The sequence below is a fragment of the Callospermophilus lateralis genome, chromosome 10 (genome assembly GCF_048772815.1).
Source record: "Callospermophilus lateralis isolate mCalLat2 chromosome 10, mCalLat2.hap1, whole genome shotgun sequence".
Taxonomy (NCBI): domain Eukaryota; kingdom Metazoa; phylum Chordata; class Mammalia; order Rodentia; family Sciuridae; genus Callospermophilus; species Callospermophilus lateralis.
The window spans coordinates 109,301,470-109,323,832 of NC_135314.1; the positions used below are offsets into that span (position 1 = coordinate 109,301,470).

A 22,363-nucleotide genomic window follows, 5' to 3' on the forward strand; every position below is an offset into this window, starting at 1 on the left:
TTGTAGCTTGATGGCAGAGCGCTGGTCTAGCATGTGTGAGTCACTGGGTTTGATCCTCAGCACTGCATAAAATAAATAAAGTATCTTGTCCTCAAAAAAAAACAAAAAAAAGGAAAAAAAGAAAAGAAAAATTAAATTGGCAATTCATTGTCCTAAGATTTCAGTTCTGTGTGTTTTTGGAGCTGATAGTGTCCACCCTACCCCCTTTTTTTTAAGTAGCTGTGATTTTCATAATTCAGATGTTTGTGTCAATGTTTGCAGCTGGAGAATGCTGGAGGAGACCTCAAGGATGGCTGCCACCACTACGAAGGAGCTGTTGTCATCTTGGACGCCGGTGCTCAGTATGGGAAAATCATAGACCGGAGAGTGCGGGAACTCTTCGTGCAGTCTGAAATATTTCCCTTGGAAACACCGGCCTTTGCCATAAAGGAACAAGGATTCCGGTAGACTTTTCATTGATGTTTTTAAGAGGGGTTTGACTTTGTAGGATGGAATATTTTATTATTAGTTTGCTTGGACACTGAATTTTTTAATGAAAACCATGCAGAGTGGTTTTACAAGAAATTTCCCATGACTTTGATTTCGGGTAAAAGCAAAGAAAAAATTTTAGATCTTTGTCTAATATAAGGGCCAATTGCAACATCTTGTACCCTTGTGGTCAGGCAGCATTTGGTTTATATGTGGTTCCTTCCTTCAGCGCCTAACTTTGGCAAGTGCTGTGCCTTTTCTCATGGCTTGCTTACCTTTCTTGGTTAAGAGTCTTCCAGAAGCAGGCAGCTGCAGTTCTTGCCCATAACTGTCCTTAAATCTAATATTGGAGGTGCTGTGCTTCTCCCCAAATGTGTGTTTTTTTCTTTTTTTTTTTTTTAAAGAGAGAGACAGAGAGAGAATTTTAATATTTATTTTTTAGTTCTCGGCAGACACAACATCTTTGTTTGTATGTGGTGCTGAGGATCGAACCCGGGCTGCACGCATGCCAGGCAAGCCTGCTACCACTTGAGCCACATCCCCAGCCCCCCAAATGTGTTTTATTTTCCTTAAAAAAATTAATTTGTTCAAGTGAAAAATGGTTCAAAGAATTTTTAAAGACCTCACCGATATGTATATGCTATCCTGTGAGATTTTTGGTTTCTGAAGTAGAATGAATTGGAAATCGAAAAGGCAGGCTTAAACTTAACTCTGTTCTAGTTTTAGGATACAGATAAAAGATGACTCTCTCTGAAATGTATTGTAGGGCAAGAAGGAATCCTTGAATTCATCTATCTTTGTTGACTTTGATTTACCAGTAAGAATTGAGAAATCAGAAACATTCTGTCAAACCCAAGCTTCATTGTTCACCTCATTTGAAACACAGAAAAATACCCTGTTAAATTAACTCAGACTACAAAGGTTTTACAATATGGAGACGCAAATGCTTGATCACCAAACTCTTAAGCGTGCTTCCTAACAGTTGCTAGGTACAGCTACCCAGCGCTGCTCTCTGCAACGGGAGAGGAGCTATAGCACCTTGCCTTTCAGGTCTGTCATCCTCCTGCTGGCATTGCTCTCTGGCTACCCCTTTGTACAATAAATTTTAGTTTTGTGGAATGAGAGACATTCTAATTGTTTTAAAGATCTTGATCTGCCTAATACATAGCATTGGTATTTATAATGGCTTGTGTCTTGTTGTGCCTTATAATTGCAAGTTAGTTTCAAAATAGAGTAGGAATTGAGAACTCGGAAAGCTCTTCTCAAGATTTATTGAGATAAGACGTTTAGTAATTGGTTTAAGTACTGCTTAGGTTTTATCCTGGCTTTAGGCAATCATATTTTTAATTGTACTAAGAATCTTATCTCCTTGAGTTGTTCAGTAGGTTAATGAAGGATCATGGGTGGTCCCAGGGTGGTGGTTATCATTTACAAAACTAAAAGTAACTTACTGATATTATTGAATGTTAAAAATGTTTTATAGAATTTAAGTTTCTATATTTTTAAGGATCTAGGTTATAGATCTACATGTAGGGCTAATCCTACACCCCTTCACATTTATTATCTGAGTAGGTTGTCTTGCACCTCTCTTTTATAGGAAATATTGAATACTATATCTCATATTACCTACGGAGTTAAGAGGGTGATTTTTGAGCTCCCAAAGATTATTGTTTTTTAATATATATTTGCATGCCCTAGCTTGTTGAGTTGATTTTAAAAAAATTAGTTATACTTGGACACAATATCTTTATTTTGTTTATTTTTATGTGGTGCTGAGGATTGAACCTAGTGCCTCATGTGAGGCTAGCGCTGTGCCACTGAGCCACAACCCCAGCCCACTGAGTTGCTTTTTTATGTTATTTTGAATTATTAGAAGCTTAGCAGTATATTTCATGTCTTTACACGGCTGGCAGCCTCTAGGTAAAGGGTAAATTTTAACCCAGGTTTATGTAGACTTTTGGTTAGATCTTGCAGTTTGTCTTTTTTAGATGAATTGGATGAATTAATTTAATTGAAACTGAATTAAATGAATTGGATTTATCTGCAAACCCGTTGGTACTTTCAGTTTCATACAGGGTGCGTGTATGCCTTGGTTGTGAGTCACCATGTATGGCAAACCTTCACAGTGCAGTCTGAAGGAACAAAGCTGCTGTGACTACACTCTTGTAGCTTGGAGGAGTGGGGCCTGGTGTTGTCAGAATTTTTTTTTCTCTAAAAAAAAAAATAAAGAAATATGAATATTTAAGTGATACTCCTATTATTAAAAAGGTTTAATTTTTTAAAAATATTTATTTATTTATTTTTTAGTTTTTGGCAGACACAACATCTTTGTTTGTATGTGGTGCTGAGGATTGAACCTGGGCCACATGCATGCCAGGCGAGCGCGCTACCACTTGAGCCACATCCCCAGCCCTGATTTAATTTTTTTGAGTGAACGTTGAGGGCCAAATAAAAATAAGATCAGTGTCCAAGTGAGGAACATAACCTGAGTTTGTACCTCTTCTTTATTCACAAAGTTTCTCTGCTAAGTAAAACCCAGAGGATGCTCTGCAAGTTGTATGTAGCCCAATTATAATACTGGCCTAAATTCTGAGAGCCTAGAAAATGGGGCAAAATTGATATTAGCGCCCTCTCCTGGATCTCAGGGGAAATTGCTGAGAATATAAAGAAATTGTTTCTACTGGAGTATCCATCCACTGACTCTTCCTTAAATCTGCAGTGCCATTATCATCTCTGGAGGACCTAATTCTGTGTATGCAGAAGATGCTCCCTGGTTTGACCCGGCAATATTCACCATTGGCAAGCCTGTTCTTGGGATTTGCTATGGCATGCAGGTACATCTGTAAATTTGCTATGATGTCCACTTATATTTTATTCTTTTCATGATTCATATTTCTATTTAGTTGGGTTGCATATTACTAATGTGTATGAATTGCTATACTAGTGTGATAGAATGGACCTTATAGGGAATCTACAGAAAAGTAACTACCTTTTTTGTGTGTGAATATATTGAAATTCACTTTTCTTTAGTAACAAATAGCATAATAATGTGAACATGGTAAAATCTTACAGTTAGCTGTGTATGATGATGGCAGGTGCCTATTATTGCAGTGATTTGGGAGGCTGACACATGATAGTTGTGGTTTCAAAGGCAGCATCAGAAATTCACTGAGGCCCTAAGCAAATTAGGTAGGACATGTCTCAAACTTCTTTTAAAAAAGGACTGGGGATGTCAGGGTTTAAGCACTCCTGAGTTCAATCCTCCGTACAAAAATTAAAATTAAAAATCTATAAAATCTTCAAAAACACAGGTTAAAAATTATCAGGACAAGTCTTCCTCTGATATAATGAACTGTAAGAATTAGGTTTCCTCCAATTTTCAAAAGTGAAGATATTTAATAGTCTTTGATTTTTTTATATTCATTCAGAGATGAACTGTCTGCAGTATACAATGAAATTTGTGAGCATTTCATTATTTCTAACACATTATCTAGTGATACCTGATGAATTTTAAGCAAAAGTTAAAGGCAGTTAACCAATTTCTATATTTAAATGCCTTCTTTCTCTTAATAATTCTCATATACACCAAGATGTGAGGTCTTGATAAGGACTTTTTTTAAATTAAGTTTCAAGGTTTTGTCTTTGTGGTAAATATTTTGCTGTTGTCTAAGGCATATATTTTGGACAAATGCCTTACTACATTTACTTACATGTACGAGGTTTTGGAGGTTGAAGAAAGTTTGAAATTAAGACCGCAGAAAATGGAACGATCTCCCGTGTTCTTGGATAGGAGGAATTAATATTATCAAAATGGCCATGCTACCAAAAGCGCTATACAGATTTAATGAAATTCCAATTAAAATCCCAATGACGTTCCTCATAGAAACAGAAAAAGCAATCATGAAATTCATTTGGAAAAATAAGAGACCCAGGATAGCCAGAGCAATCCTCAGCAAGAAAAGTGAAGCAGAAGGCATCACAATACGAGACCTTAAACTATACTACAGAGCTACAGTAACAAAACAGCATGGTATTGGCACCAAAATAGACTTGTAGACCAATGGTACAAAATTGAAGACAAAGAGACAAAGGCACTGAAAACATACATTGGAAAAAAGATAGTGTCTTCAACAAATGGTGATGGGAAAACTGGAAATCCTTATGCAACAAAACTAAATAAAACCCTTATCTCTCACCATGCGCAAAACTCAACTCAGAGTATACCAAGGACCTAGGCATTAGACTAGAGACCCTGCTCCTAATAGAAGAAAAAAGTAGGCCCAAATCTTCATCATGTTGGTTTGGGCCTGACTTCCTTTATCAGACTCCTTAAGTACAAGAAATAAAATCAAGAATTATTAAATGGGATGGATTCAAACTAAAAAGTTTCTTCTCAGTGAAGGAAACAATAACGTGGAATTTGGATATAGACTTGAACAAATTTTTTATATTCTTAGAGTTTCTATGCACTGTGAATTCTCTGGTGTTTAGTAATGTTTCAGCAGTGGCGTAAAGCTTTGTGACATTTTTTCCACTTGTACCATCTTTCACCAGTATGAATGCTCAGGTGTTGAGTAAGGTGTAAAAAGCTGTTGGAGACTTTGTCACATTTTTTTTACATTGGTATAATTTCTCTCTGCTATGATTCCTCTCATGTGGAATAGGGTTGAACTATTCTTAATTGTGTTGACATGATGTTCTCATTTGTAGAGCTTGTTTTCCCTACAAATTCTCTGATTCATAAGTCATGATCTTTGAAGTTTTGCAACATTTTTCACATACTAGTCCTTTTAACAGGCACTTCATTTTTTAAAATGAGAGTTCTGTGCCACATTTTTGCCAGCATTTGGTGATGTAAGTGTTCTAGATTTGAGCCTTTATATAGCTTGCTTTAAGTTTATACAGTATATGTTTACCAGATAAGTTCAATGTCATTGGTTAGGATGATAGAAAAATAATAATGAGTCAGTAACATGCGAAATTCTCACTTAACAGAGATGATTTTGATCAAGATTTATTTACAAAGAGGATAGGAATATAAATTGATAATTTTACAAAAAGTTATCACTGGTGATTATAAGAAAAACGGTTATCTAGTTAAAAGAACTTTTAACAATGTATCTTACTTGATTAGATCATCTGAAAATTGAGTTAGCTAGGAAACTAGTCTCTAAGTAATTTATTATTAATTGACATGTTACAGTTACATGTTTTGCCTTTTTCAAAAAGTCAGAAGCAGTATTTATTTTGTAGCTTTAGTTGAACACAATTATTTTATTTATTTATTACGTGGTGAGCTGAGGATCGAATTCAGGGCCTCACATATGCTAGGCAAGTGCTCCACTGCTGAGCCACAACCCCAGTCCATATTTTTATTTTTGGTACCAGGGATTGATCCCAGGAGTGTTTAACCACTAAGCCTTTTTTAATATTTTATTTAAAGACAGGGTCTCACTGAATTGCTTAGGGCCTCGCTAAATTGCTGAATCATCTTCTAGCCAATAAATATATTATAGTAAATATTTAGTATCCTTTGCCTTGTTTTTGGTGGTAATATGGGGGAAATCAATCTAGGGGTGCCCAGCCCTTTTTTAAAAAAATATTGCAACAGGGTCTCCCTAGGTTGCCTTGAGCTTGCCATCCTTGTGTCTCATTCCTATGTGCCACTGTGTACCCGCTATTTTTTTTTTTCTAATTTAATGTTCTCTGAAAAGTCCATCTCTAGTCTTAGAAGAGTTCGCATCCTGATTAAGTTGAATATTGGAAATTGGCTGTTTTCTTTCTGTATGCCTTTGTCCCACTCAGCTTGTGATGTATTGATCTCGGGTCCCGAGTGGTCCACTTTAACTATGTAGTACAACTTGATAATTAAAGTGGAGTGGCTGCTGGAATGTTGGGAGGGTTATAACATTATATAAGGGGGGCATTCATGAGTCTTTTTAAAAAAATCTGCTTGTTATGAAATCTGTGTAGATCATTGGATCCCTTAATGTAAGAGACAGTGGCTTAGTACTTCCCCATTACATCAGTTTCTGTATAATTACAAGATCAGATTTTTCTGTCATGATGAGAGAAGCCAGGCCTGCTGATATTAAATGTGTAAAAAATGTTGTCTTTTATGATTATCTGAACTTCCATAGTGTGATAATGGAATTAGGCTTTTGGGCAGAAATTTACCCATTCTGTCTCTCTCTTCCCTCTTTTTCTCCCCTCTCTCTCTCTCTCTTTCTCTCTCTCTTTGGTACTGGGGATTGAACTCAGGGCCACTCGATCACTGAGCTACATCCCCAGCCCTATTTTGCATTTAAATATTTAGAGACAGAGTCTCACCAGTTGCTTAGCACCTTGGCATTGCTGCTGCCTCAGCCTCTTTAGCTGCAGGGATTACAGGGGTGCGCCACCATGCCTGGCTTTTATTTTGTTTATTTTTATGTGATGCTAAGGTTCGAACTCAGTGTCTCACACTTGCGAGGCAAGTGTTCCACCACTGAACTACAACCTCAGCCCCCATTCTCTTCCTGTATAGCCATATTCATGTTTATATCTCTAAATAATATGTTTAGTTTTGTTCATTGACCTTTATATACATGAAATCATACTGCCTGTATTTTCAGCTTCAGTTTTGAGGTTTATTCATTTTAATACATTTAATTGTAAGTCATTCATTTTCACTGAATTCATTTGAATATAACACAAATTATTTCTACATCTCAACATATGGGACAGAGTTGTGTTCCTGGTCATCTTCTAATTTTGCATTTTTTACAGTAGTATATAAAAATATCTTCTGTCTGTATCCCTGTCAACCCTTGGCATGACCAGAGCTTAGTTTTTTTTGTATTGCACATTTAGGGAAGATATTGTAGTCCGGATGTTCTTTCTCCTTATTAGTGTGTTTATTTGCCACTCATGCCGCCTCTTTACTGTAAAGGCTTATTTGTGACTTTTACTCATTTCTCTGAACTGCCTTTTTTTTTTTTTTTTTTTAATTTTTTTGTAGTTATATATATGGACAGCATGCCTTTATTTTGTTTATTTTTATGTGGTGCTGAGGATCAAACCCAGTGCTCTGCCACTGAGCTCCAGCTCCAGCCCTGAACTGCCTTTTTAATTGTCTTGTGGGAGTTCTTTGTAGATGCTGAATATGGAACTTTTGCTTGTTGTGTGAATTGTAATACAGATTGCAATTTATTTTGTTTCCCCTCTCCACTTAGCTTCTTTGATATTCCCATAAGGTTTTATCACATTATTATGTTCTAGTTTTTTGATACTGGGGATTGGAACCCAGGGAGCTTTATCAGTGAGCTACATCTGTAGTCATTTTTACTTTTTAAATTTTTAAAATTTATTTATTTTTCATCTTTTTATTTGTTCTTTTTAGATGTACATGATAGTGGAGTGTATTTTGACATATGCATACAAGGAGTATAACTTCCCGTCACTTTTATTTTTGAGGCATGGTCTTGCTCTGTTTCTCCAGCTGGCTTGGAACTTGGCATGCGCCATCAGCTGTGATGCACTGCTTTGTCCGGTTATTTTTGTTGTTAGAATTTCCCTCCCTTTCTTTCCCCCATTCAGAGCCTTATTGTAGAACTTTGTCTTAAGACACAGAAGAGGAGCTGACCTGAATTTTAGGTGGTAGACTTGGGGAACTATAGGGTTTCTTTGAGATGGAACCTTGATATTTTCAGGAATCCATACTTCAAGTCAGAATATTAAAACCTAAATATAACTACAAAGTACTTTTTAGTGTACATAGTTTCCCTGCTCCTCCAAATACACACTTTTCTGGTTGCTTGCCCTCTGTCCCTTCAGTCCTGAGTAACAGAACCAGAAAGAAGCACAAAAGCTTTCTGCTAGGTAGAACAGTTTTAAGTGCTGTTGCAAGCCCTGGGCTTTGTAGGAATTCCTGAGACTCCTGAGATATGTAGAGTTCCAAAGTCTTAGTTATTTTGGTTTTTCAATTGTCTTCTAATTATAGTTGCAAATTATGGGAGGCAGAAGTACAGTGAGGTTTATTGATGCTAAAGAAGAAAGTATTCATTCTCATTCAGCAAAGTTAAACGAAAGCTGTGGGCCATAAACTTTAATAGGCCCCTGGACTGTGAAGAGACCTGCAGACGATTTTACTAGTTTCAATGACTAGATTAGAGAATGGGGAAAATGAGAGGTGAAAGCAAAAATTAGATAAGTCAGCTTTTTGTCACTTTGACCAAAAGACCTGACAAGAACAACTTAGAGGAGGAAAAGTTTGACTCTTGGTTTCAGAGTTCAGTCCAGGGTCAGTCAATTCCATTGCTCTGGGTCTTAGGTGGGACAGCACATGATGGCAGAAGGGTGTGATGGAGGAAAGCAGCTCCAGAAGTAGCACCCAGGAAGCAGAGAGACTCTATGTCTGCTCCCCAGAGACAAAATAGAAACCCCAAAGGCACCACCAGTGTTTCCTAAATTGCATGTTAACCAATCTGCTGTAGAAAGTTTTATATGTCTGAGTTTTTAGTTTGAAAAATCTCAGGTTAGACAAAGTGTGTTCCTTTACTGTTAGATGTAATCTGAAGCTTTATTGTGGTCAGATTTAGTGTGAATCCCTAGGAGAGATTATAGAGGTGGCAGTATTTGCTAAGTGTTTTGAAGAATACTCCTCTCCGAGTTTTAGGAATGAGTGTTTCCTTAGCTCTCTGCCTTCTTCTTTGTGGGGGGCTGGTCAGCCTGTGTTTTGCCTTTCTCACCTTGCAGGGCAGGTATCTGTGGCTCGTGGCAGGCCACCATCCTAGGCTTCTGCTGTGCAGAAGGCAGACTGAGTTGAAGTGAGTCTGGCAGTGCAGATTTGAGGTTTGCACAATCTTATGTGTGTTTAGTGTGGATGGAGGGTTCGGGTTATATGGGAAAAATAAAAAGAATGCCTACCATAGTGGTGCACACTGTAATCCCAGCAATTTGGGAGGCTGAGGCAGGCTGAGGATCTTGAATTCAAGCCTCAGCAATTTGGCAAGGCCCTAAGCAACTTAGTGAGATCCTGTCTCAAAATAAAAAAGGCTGGGGATGTGGATGTGGCTCAGTAGTAAAACACCCCTGGATTAAATCCCCAATACCAAAAAAAAAAAAAAAAAAAAAAAAAAATTAAAGAAGGTGAACATACGGAAGGGTGGAATGAAGAAACCATTTGAATTAAGAAGTCTGTAGGTGTATGGGATTTGAACAGATGGCTGATTGAAAGGCTGGATTTTCTTGTTGACCCCATCTGCAGTACAATTCCTGTAGCTTTAAGATGGCTCCTTTTAATTCTTTGGTGCCAAAGAATTAAAAGCTTGGAGGAATTTACACTTGTCTAAATTTGTGATTTCTGCTTTTCTTCTCAGCTCAAAGTAACTTTTTTTTTTAAGAACCAGTTATTGAACTAAGGGCACTCAACCACTGAGCCACATCCCTAGCCCTATTTTGGGTTTTAGTTAGAGACAGGGTCTCACTGAGTTGCTTAGCACCTCGCCATTTCTGAGGCTGGCTTTGAACTTGTGATCCTCCTGCCTCAGCCTCCCAAGCCATTGGGATTACAGATGTGAGCCACCACACCGAATTTCAGTCACTTTTTAAATTAAAGTGATTTAAATACCAAAATTACTATTTTTAAAAGATGAATTAATTAAAGTATACTAAGTAGAAAGTCTTCCAGTGTTTAACAGAAATTAACATCAGGTCAAATTTCTAATCCAATTTTGTTATAATCATGCTTTTTAATGACTATATATGTAAAATATAAATGTAAAATATCTATTTATCAAACTCCCTGTATTTTGGGGGTACAAATATAACAATAATCTGGAAAACAATATAAATGATTAAATCATCATAACAATGAGTGTTTTTCTTTTCATATTAACATCAATTAATTTTCTCTTTGAATAGATGATGAATAAGGTATTTGGAGGTACGGTGCACAAAAAAAGTGTTAGAGAAGATGGAGTCTTCAACATCAGTGTGGACAATACATGCTCATTGTTCAGGTATTTTTAGAAGAATAACAGTTGTAGATTAACTAAAAAGTTGATATTATTGTTGTTCAAAATTGGAGACAGTGTAATTCATCCTCTGCGGCCCCTGTGCTTGCTGTGTGTGCCTCCCAGGTGCATGTCAAGGCAGCACAAGCTAGCCGGATGCTAGTTAGGACTAAGAAGAATATTTAGGAAGTGCCCTCAAGGCCCCTGTGTTGTTTAGCACCTTGTCATGTGGTGCCAGCATTTGTGGATCTTATATGTTAGTGTGCCACCTGTGGCAAGTGAGTCATGACTTAAACTGTCCTATGTCTACTGTATGCAGGCACATACCTCCTTCTGCACACCTTTTATTTTTTTTCCCTAATTTTTTTGGTACCTGGGATTGAACCCAGGGGTGTTTAACCACTGAGCCAAATCCCCAGCCCTCTCTTATATTTTATTTATAGACAAGGCCTTGCTGAGTTGCTTAGTGCCTTGAACTTGTGATCCTCCTGCCTTAGCTTCTTGAGCTGCTGGGATTACAGGCATATGCCACTGCCCCAGGCATGCACTCCTTTGTTTCTTGATTCTTAACAAGCCATTCAATTTGTGGACTCTTTATTCCTCCTTCACCTTCTTTATGTGGAGGCAGAACTGTGGCCTGGGTACAGTCTTTTTAATGCGATGAATGCATTTGGTTTTGTTGCTAGGTGATAAGATTGCTGTAGTTCTAATCTATTTAAAACTTGATGAATGATGGCTGCTGGTGCAGCTTGTTGGTGAGGGGAGTGTGTGCTTGACATGCGCAGGGTCTTGGGTTCAACCCGCTTTTCTCTCCCCAGCCCCACCCATCCAAAACTGAATGAGCTGCTTACAAGTTTCCTCAAATCATTGATTGCTTGAATTTTCATTGTTTTTTTAAAAGACCAGACACTTATGTTTTAGTCTCTCCTTTTCTTTTTGGATTTTCTGTGCTTTGTGCCGGCACAAGAAGTTTTATAAATAAATTAAGAGATCTTTTTTCCTGTCTTTCTGGTTCATGTGCTATTCCCTACCATTATTTAATACCAAGTCCTCATTCAAATTTTCCTGTAATGTGAGCAGTATCTTTTCATACTGGTCTAACTCAGGGTCCAGAGAAAATCTACACATTATATGTGTTTAATGTTATGTAAGTCTCTATATCTATAGTAGCTCCTCCCCCCTTAATTGTCCCTGATTCATTTGGCACTGGAGGTCCATGTTGCTACAAGTTTGTTACTGTTTGTAGGACTTTTCAATGAATGGAGTGATGTGGTATGTTTTCTTTTAGAAAGAGAAAATTATCAGTATATATAATTTCTAATTAAAATGACAGATTATAGTTTTTACCTAACTCTAATTTTTTTAATCTCCTTACTCTTAAACTGAACATTTAGATTACTGATTACAATAGTTATGTTTTTTTTTAAACTGACAATACACATATATTTGTATTTACATACAGCTGTAGGATAACAGTATCAGTGTTAATACTGTCATTCTTGGTAGGACTACCATGCTACTGAATGAAGCATGAAGGTCTTTGAAATATTTCTCTTAAGTTAAACCCATTTGTGTTGTAATGTTGAAATTTTTGTTTTATAGACTCCAGAAATTATTTTGTGTGTGGTTAAACTACCACTTCACATATTCTCAGTTTTTATGGATTTCCTTTTTAGTTTTTTGTTAAGATTTGATAAACTTTATTTGCCTTATATGTAATAAATTTGAATTGCAACTGTGTTGCACTGTATATATACTTACATCTATTTTCTTGATCCACGCATGTCATTTCTAAAGCAAAAGAGTCTGTTAATCACTTATAATTGAGATTCGTGATGTTTTACTTTTTTATGTTTAGGGGCCTTCAAAAGGAAGAAATTGTTCTGCTTACTCATGGAGATAGTGTTGACAAAGTAGCTGATGGATTTAAGGTTGTGGCACGTTCTGGGAACATTGTAGCAGGTAGAAATCTACATTTGTAGATCTCATCTACATATCTGCAGAGTATGCATATGTTTCTGTGTGTTGTCCTTTGATCTTACTTTTTAAAGATATTGCAGATGTGGCAAGATAAACTGTTAATTGGTAGGGAATTTAATATTGGAAGAATTATCCAGAAATCACATTAGCTTACTTTAAAATACTTTGACAAAGGTTGTCCTAGTAGAAGCTTTTCAAATATAGATCACTGTACTGCATAACTCTGGAAGCATTGCCTCTCCTCTTTCCATGCTGTTTTCACAGTTGCTTGTTTTTAATGACTTTTAAATATAAGTCTTAGATTTTTACAAAATACCAAAGCACTCAAGACTTTTTTCTCAACCAGGATTGGCCAGCTATGACCTGTGGGTCAAATCTAGCATGTATCCTAGATTTGGGGGTGTCCATATAAGGGTGGTTTTTATGTTATTAATAGGCTTTAATAAAACACAGGAACCCTATATGTCCCTCAAGTATTCATACTTTAATTCAGTGTCTTGTCCTTTCTAGAAACTATTTTTATGCTCGACTTCTTTTGAGGAAGAGGGATTTTGGCAGTTCAGAGTTTGGACTTGCTTACTTAAAAATTGTTATATAAATAATCACTGATATCCCTGGAAATCAGTAAAAGAAAAAAATGGGTTTGTCAATAAAGCTCTTTTTTATTATATATATGTATAGTTTTAGTTGTAGACAGACCTGGTACCTTTATTTTATTTATTTATGTGATGCTGAGGACCCCATGTGCTAATCAGGTGCTCTACACTAGGCCCCAGTCCCAGCCCAATAAAGCTCTTTTTGTTTGAGTTGCCAAACCTAATTGATAAGTTGAGAAATGATTTGTCATGGATGAACTGAGTCGAATAATCTGCCTGCACTTACTCAAAGAACTCATACTTTAGCAGAGGAGTGATCAGGAACAGTTGTCCTCTTCATGTAAAAGCTGTACAGTGGAGGGTGGGCTCAGTGTTTTTATTCATTTAACAGATTTGACTACCTATTTTGTGTCAGGCACATTCTAGGTGTCAAGGATCAGGAATGAACAAAATGGGCAGAAACCTGGGGAGTGGGGAGGGTAGACAACACAGTGCAGAATAGGTGAGCTGTTAGGTAGTATGAACATCGAAAACAGGTGGGGGGGTGTTGCAGAAGGTGATTAGGAATGGTACTGTTTTTTTTAATGGGGGTGGGGGGATTGAACGCAAGGACACTCAACCACTGAGCCACATCCCCAGCCCTATTTTTTGTATTTTATTTAGAGACAGGGTCTCACTGAGTTGCTTAATGGCTCACTTTTGCTGAAGCACTAAGAAATTGAGATCTTCCTGCCTCAGCCTCCTAAGTAGCTGGGATTCCAAGCATGTGCCACCACCCCTGGCTTGCACATGACTGTTTTATCTAGGATGTTCAGAGAAGGTATTCCTATAAGACATAATGGACCTGAAGAAGATGAAGTGACCACTTTTGATATCTGATGAAGGAAGAAATAGTAGTCGAGAGGCCCTGGGATGGGACCACATTTAACACAACATAGAGCAGCCAGGTGAGGTTGTACACACCTGTAATCCCAGCAGCTCAGGAGGCTGAGGTAGGAAGATCAAAAGTTCAAAGCCAGCTTCAGCAAAATCGAGGTGCCAAGCAACTCAGACCCTGTTTCTAAATAAAATACAAACTAGGGCTGGGGATGAGGCTCAGTGGTCAAGTGATCCTGAGTTCAATCTCTGGTACCCCCCCGACTCCCCCTGCAAGGAGGAAAAAAAAAAAGGAAGACAACATAGAGCACAGTAACGTGGAAGAAGTGGTACAAGGTAGAGATTAGGTAATTGTGGTCCACATCACAGGACTTTTGACCCATTGTAGTTTTCCACTCTTTTTAGTTAGGTGAGGCTTTGAACAAAGGAAAGACTTGATCTAATTTCAAGGTGACAGTGCAATGAGGGGAAGAGTGGGGGAAGGACTGACACTGGAATGGCATTCAAGAGAAACACTTAAAGTGTTCTGAAGTGCTAATTGTGAGATTCCATTTATATAAGAAATTGGCCATTGCACATTATATGTGAAAGCCATATGGGATTAAGAACCAAAATTAAGTTATTGCATTAACTGCATGACAAAGTATTGGTGGAGGGGCTGGGGTTGTGGCTCAGTGGTAGAGCGCTCACCTAGTGTGTGTGAGGCCCTGGATTCAATCCTCAGCACCTCATAAAAATAGATGGTTGAAGGAAAAGTATTGTATCCAACTACAACTAAAAAACATATTAAAAAAATAAAGTATTGGTGAAGTGACAGTACTGTGAAACAATCTTGAAGACTCATTGCAATGTACTATAGCTTATTTTTTTTTTTTTTAAGAGTGAGAGAGGGAGAGAGAGAGAGAGAGAGAGAGAGAATTTTTAATATTTATTTTTTAGTTATCGGCGGACACAACATCTTTGTTTGTGTGTGGTGCTGAGGATCGAACCCAGGCCGCACGCATGCCAGGCGAGCGCGCTGTCGCTTGAGCCACATCCCCAGCCCTACTATAGCTTATTAATTGTTATATTAAAGAAAAAAACCTTAAAGATTGTGGCAATGTCATTTTTTTGTGTGTGTTTTGTCTTTCCATGTAACTATAGAAGTCCAGTAAAGTACATTAGTTTCAACATTTTTAGAGAGATTTTGAGGATGAATTATGGGTATTGGTGGAGTCTTTGCAACCTGAAAAAAAATTTGTGATTATTTTTTCTATAAAGGTATAGCAAATGAGTCTAAAAAATTATACGGAGCACAGTTTCATCCTGAAGTTGGCCTTACAGAAAATGGGAAAGTAATATTGAAGAATTTCCTTTATGATATTGCTGGGTGCAGTGGGACCTTCACTGTGCAGAACAGAGAACGTGAATGCATTCGGGAGATCAAAGAGCAGGTTGGCACATCAAAAGTCTTGGTAAGCAATTATCATCTAACAACGCTACATGGTTATGTGGGTGATGTTGGAATCCATAGCTGGATTTCTTAACAGCCTTGGGTGTTGACTGGGTGAGTCGGGTGTGCTGCATTGCTCATCAGCACTTGTTTGTTAATATCTTTAATACAAACAGTACTTCTAGGGATGATCTGGGGGAAGGGATGATGTTTATTTTCTTTCTATTTATTTTGCTCAGTTTGATTTTTTCCCCCTTTATTTTCCTTTGTAGGTTTTACTCAGTGGTGGTGTAGACTCAACGGTTTGTACAGCTTTGCTGAATCGTGCGTTGAACCAAGATCAAGTCATTGCTGTGCACATTGATAATGGCTTCATGAGGAAACGAGAAAGCCAGTCTGTGGAGGAAGCCCTCAAAAAGCTTGGGATTCAGGTCAAAGGTATTAGTGGGCCAAAGAAAAGTGAATTTACCTATCGGGATTTGTTTAATGGGACCAAGCTTTGTGGCTTAATGGAGCACATTGCCTTAACCAGTTGTAGTTTTCCCATAAGCTCGAAGTTGAAAATGTTTCGTATTTCTATATTATAATTACCTCTGGTTCAAGAGTGTTCCCTGTACAAATTTTCAGAAGTGATGATTTCTACTAGTTATTCTAAATGGGTAAGTTAACCATTTTGTAGCTGTCATTCTGTTCTCTAGTCATGCTCCCTTTTAAATTATATTTCCCCAAATGATTTTGTATTGTTATTCTTGCATGAGAATGCCCAAGCCCTCCTACAACAGGTACAAATACACAGATTATTTTGCAAATAGGAGGGCTTGTACAGAGAAGAAGGATTTAGGTCTGTAGTCATCCGGGCACTGTGATATGGACCTGTAGTGTGAGCTACTTAGGAGGCTGAGGTAGGAGGATCACTTGATCCCAGGCGTTTGGATCCAGCTTGGGCAAACATTTAAAAAAAAAAGGGGGGGGGGCGTGGATGTAGCTTAGTGGTAAGTGCTTGCCTAGCATGCGTGAAGACTGGGTTTGATCCCTGGCACCACATACAAATAAACAAATAAAATAAAGGTATTGTGTCCATCTGCAACTAAAAAGATATTAAAAAAAAAAAAATCCACAGTCTCTTATACTTTTAAAGGGCAATCGTAACCACCAGCAGACTTCTAGTCCTTAGTGATAATGACATTTGTGGATATCATTTATACTCGAAGGTATTATTGATGGTTACAGTGAAATGAGTTCAGTAGTTTAATAATACAAATTGTAAATATTGTTTAATTAATTAGAATTGAAGGCAAAAGGTTGTGTAAAATGAAGACTTGTAGGTAATGAAGTAGACACAGTCTACTTAATAATTTTTTCTTTTAAAAACTTTTCAAAAAGGTTTTTCATAATTCTGTCTTTTCGAAATTCACTAAAATAGCAGTGCACACATAAAGTAAGTACAAGTGTTGCAAGATAAGGAACAGGTTTAGCAGACAGAGGATTTGTTGGACTGTAGAAAACAGGCCTTGCTGGATTTCCTCAGCTAAGCAAAAGGAGTCAAGCTTGAGAGGCCCTGACTAGTCAGCCTTCTTGCAAAATCCTGGGGAGGACCCCAGCAGCATCTTCACAGGACCGTGTTTTTGTGAAATTGGCAAATATTTTAGTAATTTGTATTTGGTTGGCTTTATTATCTCTGTCCATTCAAATTTATTCTCTGGAGGGTGGTACAGGCATGGCTGGCTATAGGCCTTTTGGGATCAGGCTAAGAAAACATTGAGCTGGAGATACATTTAGTTTGGATTTAGTGGTATATATATGATTTCTAATTATTTCTGTGTGCATCCAAGCTCTTGTTAGCCTTTCTAGTGTGACTTGTGATATTTAAGGTATCTTATTTATTATTCTCTTTCTTGAAGGGGGTCTTCAAATTGTAGAAGTTTTAATAACCCACATAAATCTGTCCTTGGTGGTCGGTGTAGTAGTATGAGGAATTCAGAGTCCTGGGGGAAAGCCTACAACAAAAGCAAGCAGGTCTATGCTATTGTGCCACAGTCTGGCTGGGCACAAATCAGGAGCCACTCAAGCAGGAACAAACTTTATTTCTGAACTCCCACAAAAGCCAGGCAGGAGGCCTTCCCCCAGGACACATCACACACCAGGGACACACCACACACCAACTGGAAAATCCCTCCTCTGGCACTTCCCTGATCAATGGGAACTCTCCAGGAATTCCAGCTAGAACTCCAAAGTAGCAGGCTGAGGCCGGATAGCAGGGGTCTAATATACAATTGAATACACAGCTTAACATAACCATCATCATCTTAATGGCTTGCTGGCATCACCTCTCAACCACTCCTGGTCTGGCAATGCATCATTTTGACTTGGCTATGACTCTCAGCACTATTGACTTTGGGGAGAGCTCAGGAGTTGGAAGCCTTGGGCTCCTTTGGGACACAGGTCTCTGGATGAGAATAAGTAGTAGTTCGTTGAAAATACGAAAAGTACATCATTTTCCTGAATATAGGAGCAAAGTGTTGCTTTCCTTCCCTGTTGGAAGACTGGATTTTTTTCTCTGGCTTGGTGTACTGGGTGTAGTACTGTGAAGAGGTTTAAGTAAAAATATGTATGCTGAAGACTGATTGCCTCCTAGCACATCCTCTGCTCCACAGCTGAAATGCTGGTAAACAGGAGTTTGGAGGTGTTTTTGCTTGGGTAAGGGACCAAGGAAAGGGAAAGACCCACAGATTCATTGGTGAGGCCTGTGTGGCCTGCTTCTGTTTTTACCCCTGCTATGGAGCTGTGCCCTCCCCCTTCATTCTCTTCTTTCTGGTACTGGGGATTGAACTCTGGGGTGCTCTACCACTGAGGTATATCCCCAGCCCTTTTTATTTTTTTATTTAGAGACAGGGTCTTGCTAAGTTGCCTCATCTGGCCTCCCAACTGGTAACCCTCCTGCCTCAGCTTCCTGAGCCGGTGGGATTACAGGTGGTCACTACTGTGCCTGGCTGGCTTGATAGTTCTTTTTTAAAATATTTTTTTAGTTGTAGATGGGCACAATACCTTTATTTATTTTTATATGGTGCTGAGGATCGAACCCAGGGCCTCACACATTCAAGGCACACGCTCTGCCATTGAGCCACAACTCCAGCCCCGGCTTGAAAGTTCTTGAACAAATAGGCAGGTTTAGGGGAGATCAGAGGAGCCACCTAGGTTTTCTGTTGTTTAACTTGTTACTTATAATTTTTAGTCTCTTGGTTAAAACACTTATCTCCTCTCCCTCAGTGATTAATGCTGCTCATTCCTTCTACAATGGAACAACTACTTTACCAATATCAGATGAAGACAGGACCCCTCGAAAAAGAATTAGCAAAACATTAAATATGACTACAAGTCCTGAGGAGAAAAGAAAAATCATTGGTGACACTTTTGTTAAGGTACCTTTCTTTTTTGTGTCCCTGGGCTTTTTTTTAATATGGATCTTGGTATTTGTTCTAGTTTTTTGGTGTTTTGTTTTTTTGTCATTGTGTCGGATAAAAAAAATTGCTAATTTTGGATGTCTATTTCTGTGGCTGAGACTTTTACATATTGTTTTTACAAATTATTAGAAACTGTGATGTTTAATGTATGTTGCCAGGTTATTGTTTAAAATTCAAAAATAGATGTTTTCAGGTGATATTGGATTTTAATTTATTGGGTATCTCTAGCTAGATTTCAAACTTCTGAAGTTCACATACTTTTTGAATGATGAAGCATATGTTCTTAAACGCTGGTGAATTTAATATCCTGGTTGGTATTGCAAAAGACTGAAATCATTCAGCTTAAGTATAAAATGTTGCTGTCTTTTTAAGATTCACCTGTAAGGCTGTTTCACTCTTGTTGGTTATAGATTGCCAATGAGGTAATTGGAGAGATGAATCTGAAGCCAGAGGAGGTTTTCCTTGCCCAAGGTACTTTACGACCTGATCTAATTGAAAGTGCATCCCTTGTTGCCAGTGGCAAAGCTGAGCTCATCAAAACCCATCACAATGACACAGAGCTCATCAGAAAGTTGAGAGAAGAGGTAAGGTTGAGAGGACTCTTGACTTACAGTGATGCCGGTACCTTCTCTGCCTCCTCCCCGTCCTTCTTCCCTCCCAGTTCTCACAGGGTTGTACAACAGTCATCACCACAATCTGATTTTAGAACATTTTTGCTAACCCCCCAAAGAAACCTCATACTCAGCAGTCGACCTGAATTCTGCCTGAACCATTCCCGTGCCTCCTCTTGCCTGCTCTAGACAACCACAAATTTATTTTCTGTCTCTACAGTTTCGTCCTTTCTGGATGTTTTGTCTAATCAGATCATACAATATGCAATCTTCTGTGGTTGGCTTCTTTCACTTACATTATATTTTCAAGGTTTATTTTCATTATTTTTATTTTGAGAGCTTTATTTTCATTGCTAATATTCCATCATGTAGCATTGCATTTATTCATTCATCAGTTGGTGGACCTTTGGGTCATTTCCACCTTTTAGTGTTAAAGTGATGCTGTGTATAGATTTTGGTGAATGTATATTTTCATTTCTTTTAGGGTGTGCCCAGGAGTAGAATTGCTAGATCATGTGGTAACTCTGTTCCGCGTTCTGATGAACCGCCAGGCTGCTATCCAATGGCTGTTCCATTTTACCTTCTCCCTGGCAGCGTGTGAGGGTCCCAGTTTCTCCATATCCTCACCAAGATTTGTTCTTAAATGTCTTTTTTTGTGTGTGATAAAAATACATAAAATCTACCATCTTAACCATTTTCAAGTATACAATTCAGTAGAGTTAAGTATATTCATATTGTTGTGAATCAGATCTGTGGAACTTCTTTGTTCTGCAGAACTGGCATAATGTTCTTAAGGTTTATCCACGTGGGGCACAACAGTATCATCTTCCTCTTTGCATCTAGATAACACACATTGTGTGCAGGTGCTACATTTTGTTTATCTATTTATTCATTGGTGGTTATCTGGGTTACTCCATCTGTCAAATATTATCAGTTAATGTGCCATTTGAACATGTACATGTACAGCAGTTGTTTTGCACGTATACCCAGAATCGAGATTACTGGATCATGATAGTCATATTTTTAACTTTATTGAGGGACCTCCATACTATTTTTCATAGCAGTTACCCCATTTTTCAGTCAAACTAAAATTATAGAAGGTTCCCAGTTTCTCCACATAATCACCAATATTTGTTATTTTCTGTTCTTTTGGTGGTAGCCATGGGTGTTGCTTTTGATTTTAGTTATCCCAGTGGGTATGAATTGGTACCTAATTGTGATTTTGATTTGCGTATCTCCAGTTGCTGATGATGTTAAATACTTTTTCATGGGTATATTGGTCATTTATGTATCCTGAAGAAATGTCTGTTCATTTTTAGTTAACCTTTTTAAAGTTATTGATTTGTAAGTGTTCCTTATATATATCCCAGTTATGAGTCTTTAAATTAGATATATACTCCCATTTTGTGAGTTGATGTTTCATCTTATCATTTGGAGAATTTTGGGTGGGGAGGCAGTAATGGGGTTTGAATTTGGGCACTCGGCCACTGAGCCACATCCCCAGCCTTATTTTGTAATTTTTTTTAAACAGCTTGGTTATTACAATACATTGTCATCATTAGTAATTGAAGCAAGTTTTCTTTTACGTTAGTTAAAAATAAGAAAAAGAAAAATATCTGCATTATCTTTCAAAAAAGAAAGAAAGAAAAGCATTTAAATTGAGCCCACTGACTTGCTGTGACACAACTTGATTTGTATTTTTAAAATGCAATAAGGGCTTCTGCCAATCAGGTTTTCTTCATTAGAAAATCAGGCCATAAATAAATGCACACCTGGACCTGGGTCCTGTGCAAGTCCCTTTAGGTGGCTCTGGACCAGACCTGGGCTCCTGTGGTAGTCTTGAGCCTGTGTTAAGGCTTGAACCTCCCACAGTTTTCTGCTGGTCGGAAGGGGCAGTCCTGTGTCAGAGGCTGGGCCCCGGTGGGTGTCTGCCCCACCGGTGGAGGGGATGGACCTAGGCCTGCTGTGAGCCTGAGTCCTACAAAATAGGGATGATGTGACCCCTATTTTGTATTTTATTTAGTGACAGGGTCTCACTGAGTTGCTTAGCGTCTCGCTTTTGCTGAGGCTGGCTTTGAACTCAAGATCCTCCTGCCTCAGCCTCCGGAGCTGCTGGGATTATAGGTGTACACTACTGTGCCCAGCTTCATTTGGAGGATTTTAATATTGAAATATTGTGTGATATTTTCTATTTGCCTTGAGGGCAAGATGAGTGATGGTAGGTGTATGATTTTTATTTTAAATATTTTAAGTTTTAAATGTACTTTAGAGAAAAGTACATATACCACTGAAATATTCATCTGATTCCTTGTATGCACATAGGAGGAAATACTTTAAGAAGTGGTGGTGCTAGGAATTGAACCCAGGTTATTGCATATGCTAGGCAGGTGCTCTACCTTTGAACTACATCACCAGTTGAAAAGATGTTTTTTAAAGACAATGCTTTAAAGCTAAGGAAAATGCCAACAGGAACACTATTTACTTATTTCCCATTGTTTTCTGTCTCATTTTGATTATTACCTATGTTGACTGGCTTTTCCACCTTTCTTTAGGGAAAAGTAATAGAACCTCTGAAAGATTTTCATAAAGATGAAGTGAGAATTTTAGGCAGAGAACTTGGACTTCCAGAAGATTTAGTTTCCAGACATCCATTTCCAGGTAAAAAACAGAATTGATTTTATTTGATTTGTCTTTAGACCTTCATGATAAAGAAAAATCAATTTTGAATAATTTATCATTTTGAGGAGTTTTTAATATGAGGAAGAAAAGGATTGAGAACAAATTCTGTTGGATATCTACTAAATTTATTTTATTAAATGCTCATTTTCTACTATATTTGTATTTAGATATTAAGTGATCCTTGGGAGTCCAGCATATTTTAATAACATTGCCACTCAATTCTTAATGGTTGAGGTAGGATTTATATGTTCTTCATACGATGTAT

General features: G+C 37.9%; 1 protein-coding gene across 1 annotated transcript in view; it reads left to right on the forward strand.

The window, feature by feature from the left end:
- Gmps (guanine monophosphate synthase) overlaps positions 1-22,363 on the forward strand; it is a 44,058-nt gene that overhangs the window by 8,152 nt on the left and 13,543 nt on the right. The window contains exons 2-10 of the mRNA XM_076867526.2: positions 262-443; positions 3,188-3,302; positions 10,372-10,469; positions 12,322-12,425; positions 15,176-15,369; positions 15,620-15,785; positions 18,615-18,766; positions 19,219-19,392; positions 21,972-22,077. Of these exons, the coding sequence (XP_076723641.1) occupies positions 262-443; positions 3,188-3,302; positions 10,372-10,469; positions 12,322-12,425; positions 15,176-15,369; positions 15,620-15,785; positions 18,615-18,766; positions 19,219-19,392; positions 21,972-22,077 (1,291 nt within the window). The remainder of the gene's footprint in view (positions 1-261; positions 444-3,187; positions 3,303-10,371; positions 10,470-12,321; positions 12,426-15,175; positions 15,370-15,619; positions 15,786-18,614; positions 18,767-19,218; positions 19,393-21,971; positions 22,078-22,363) is intronic.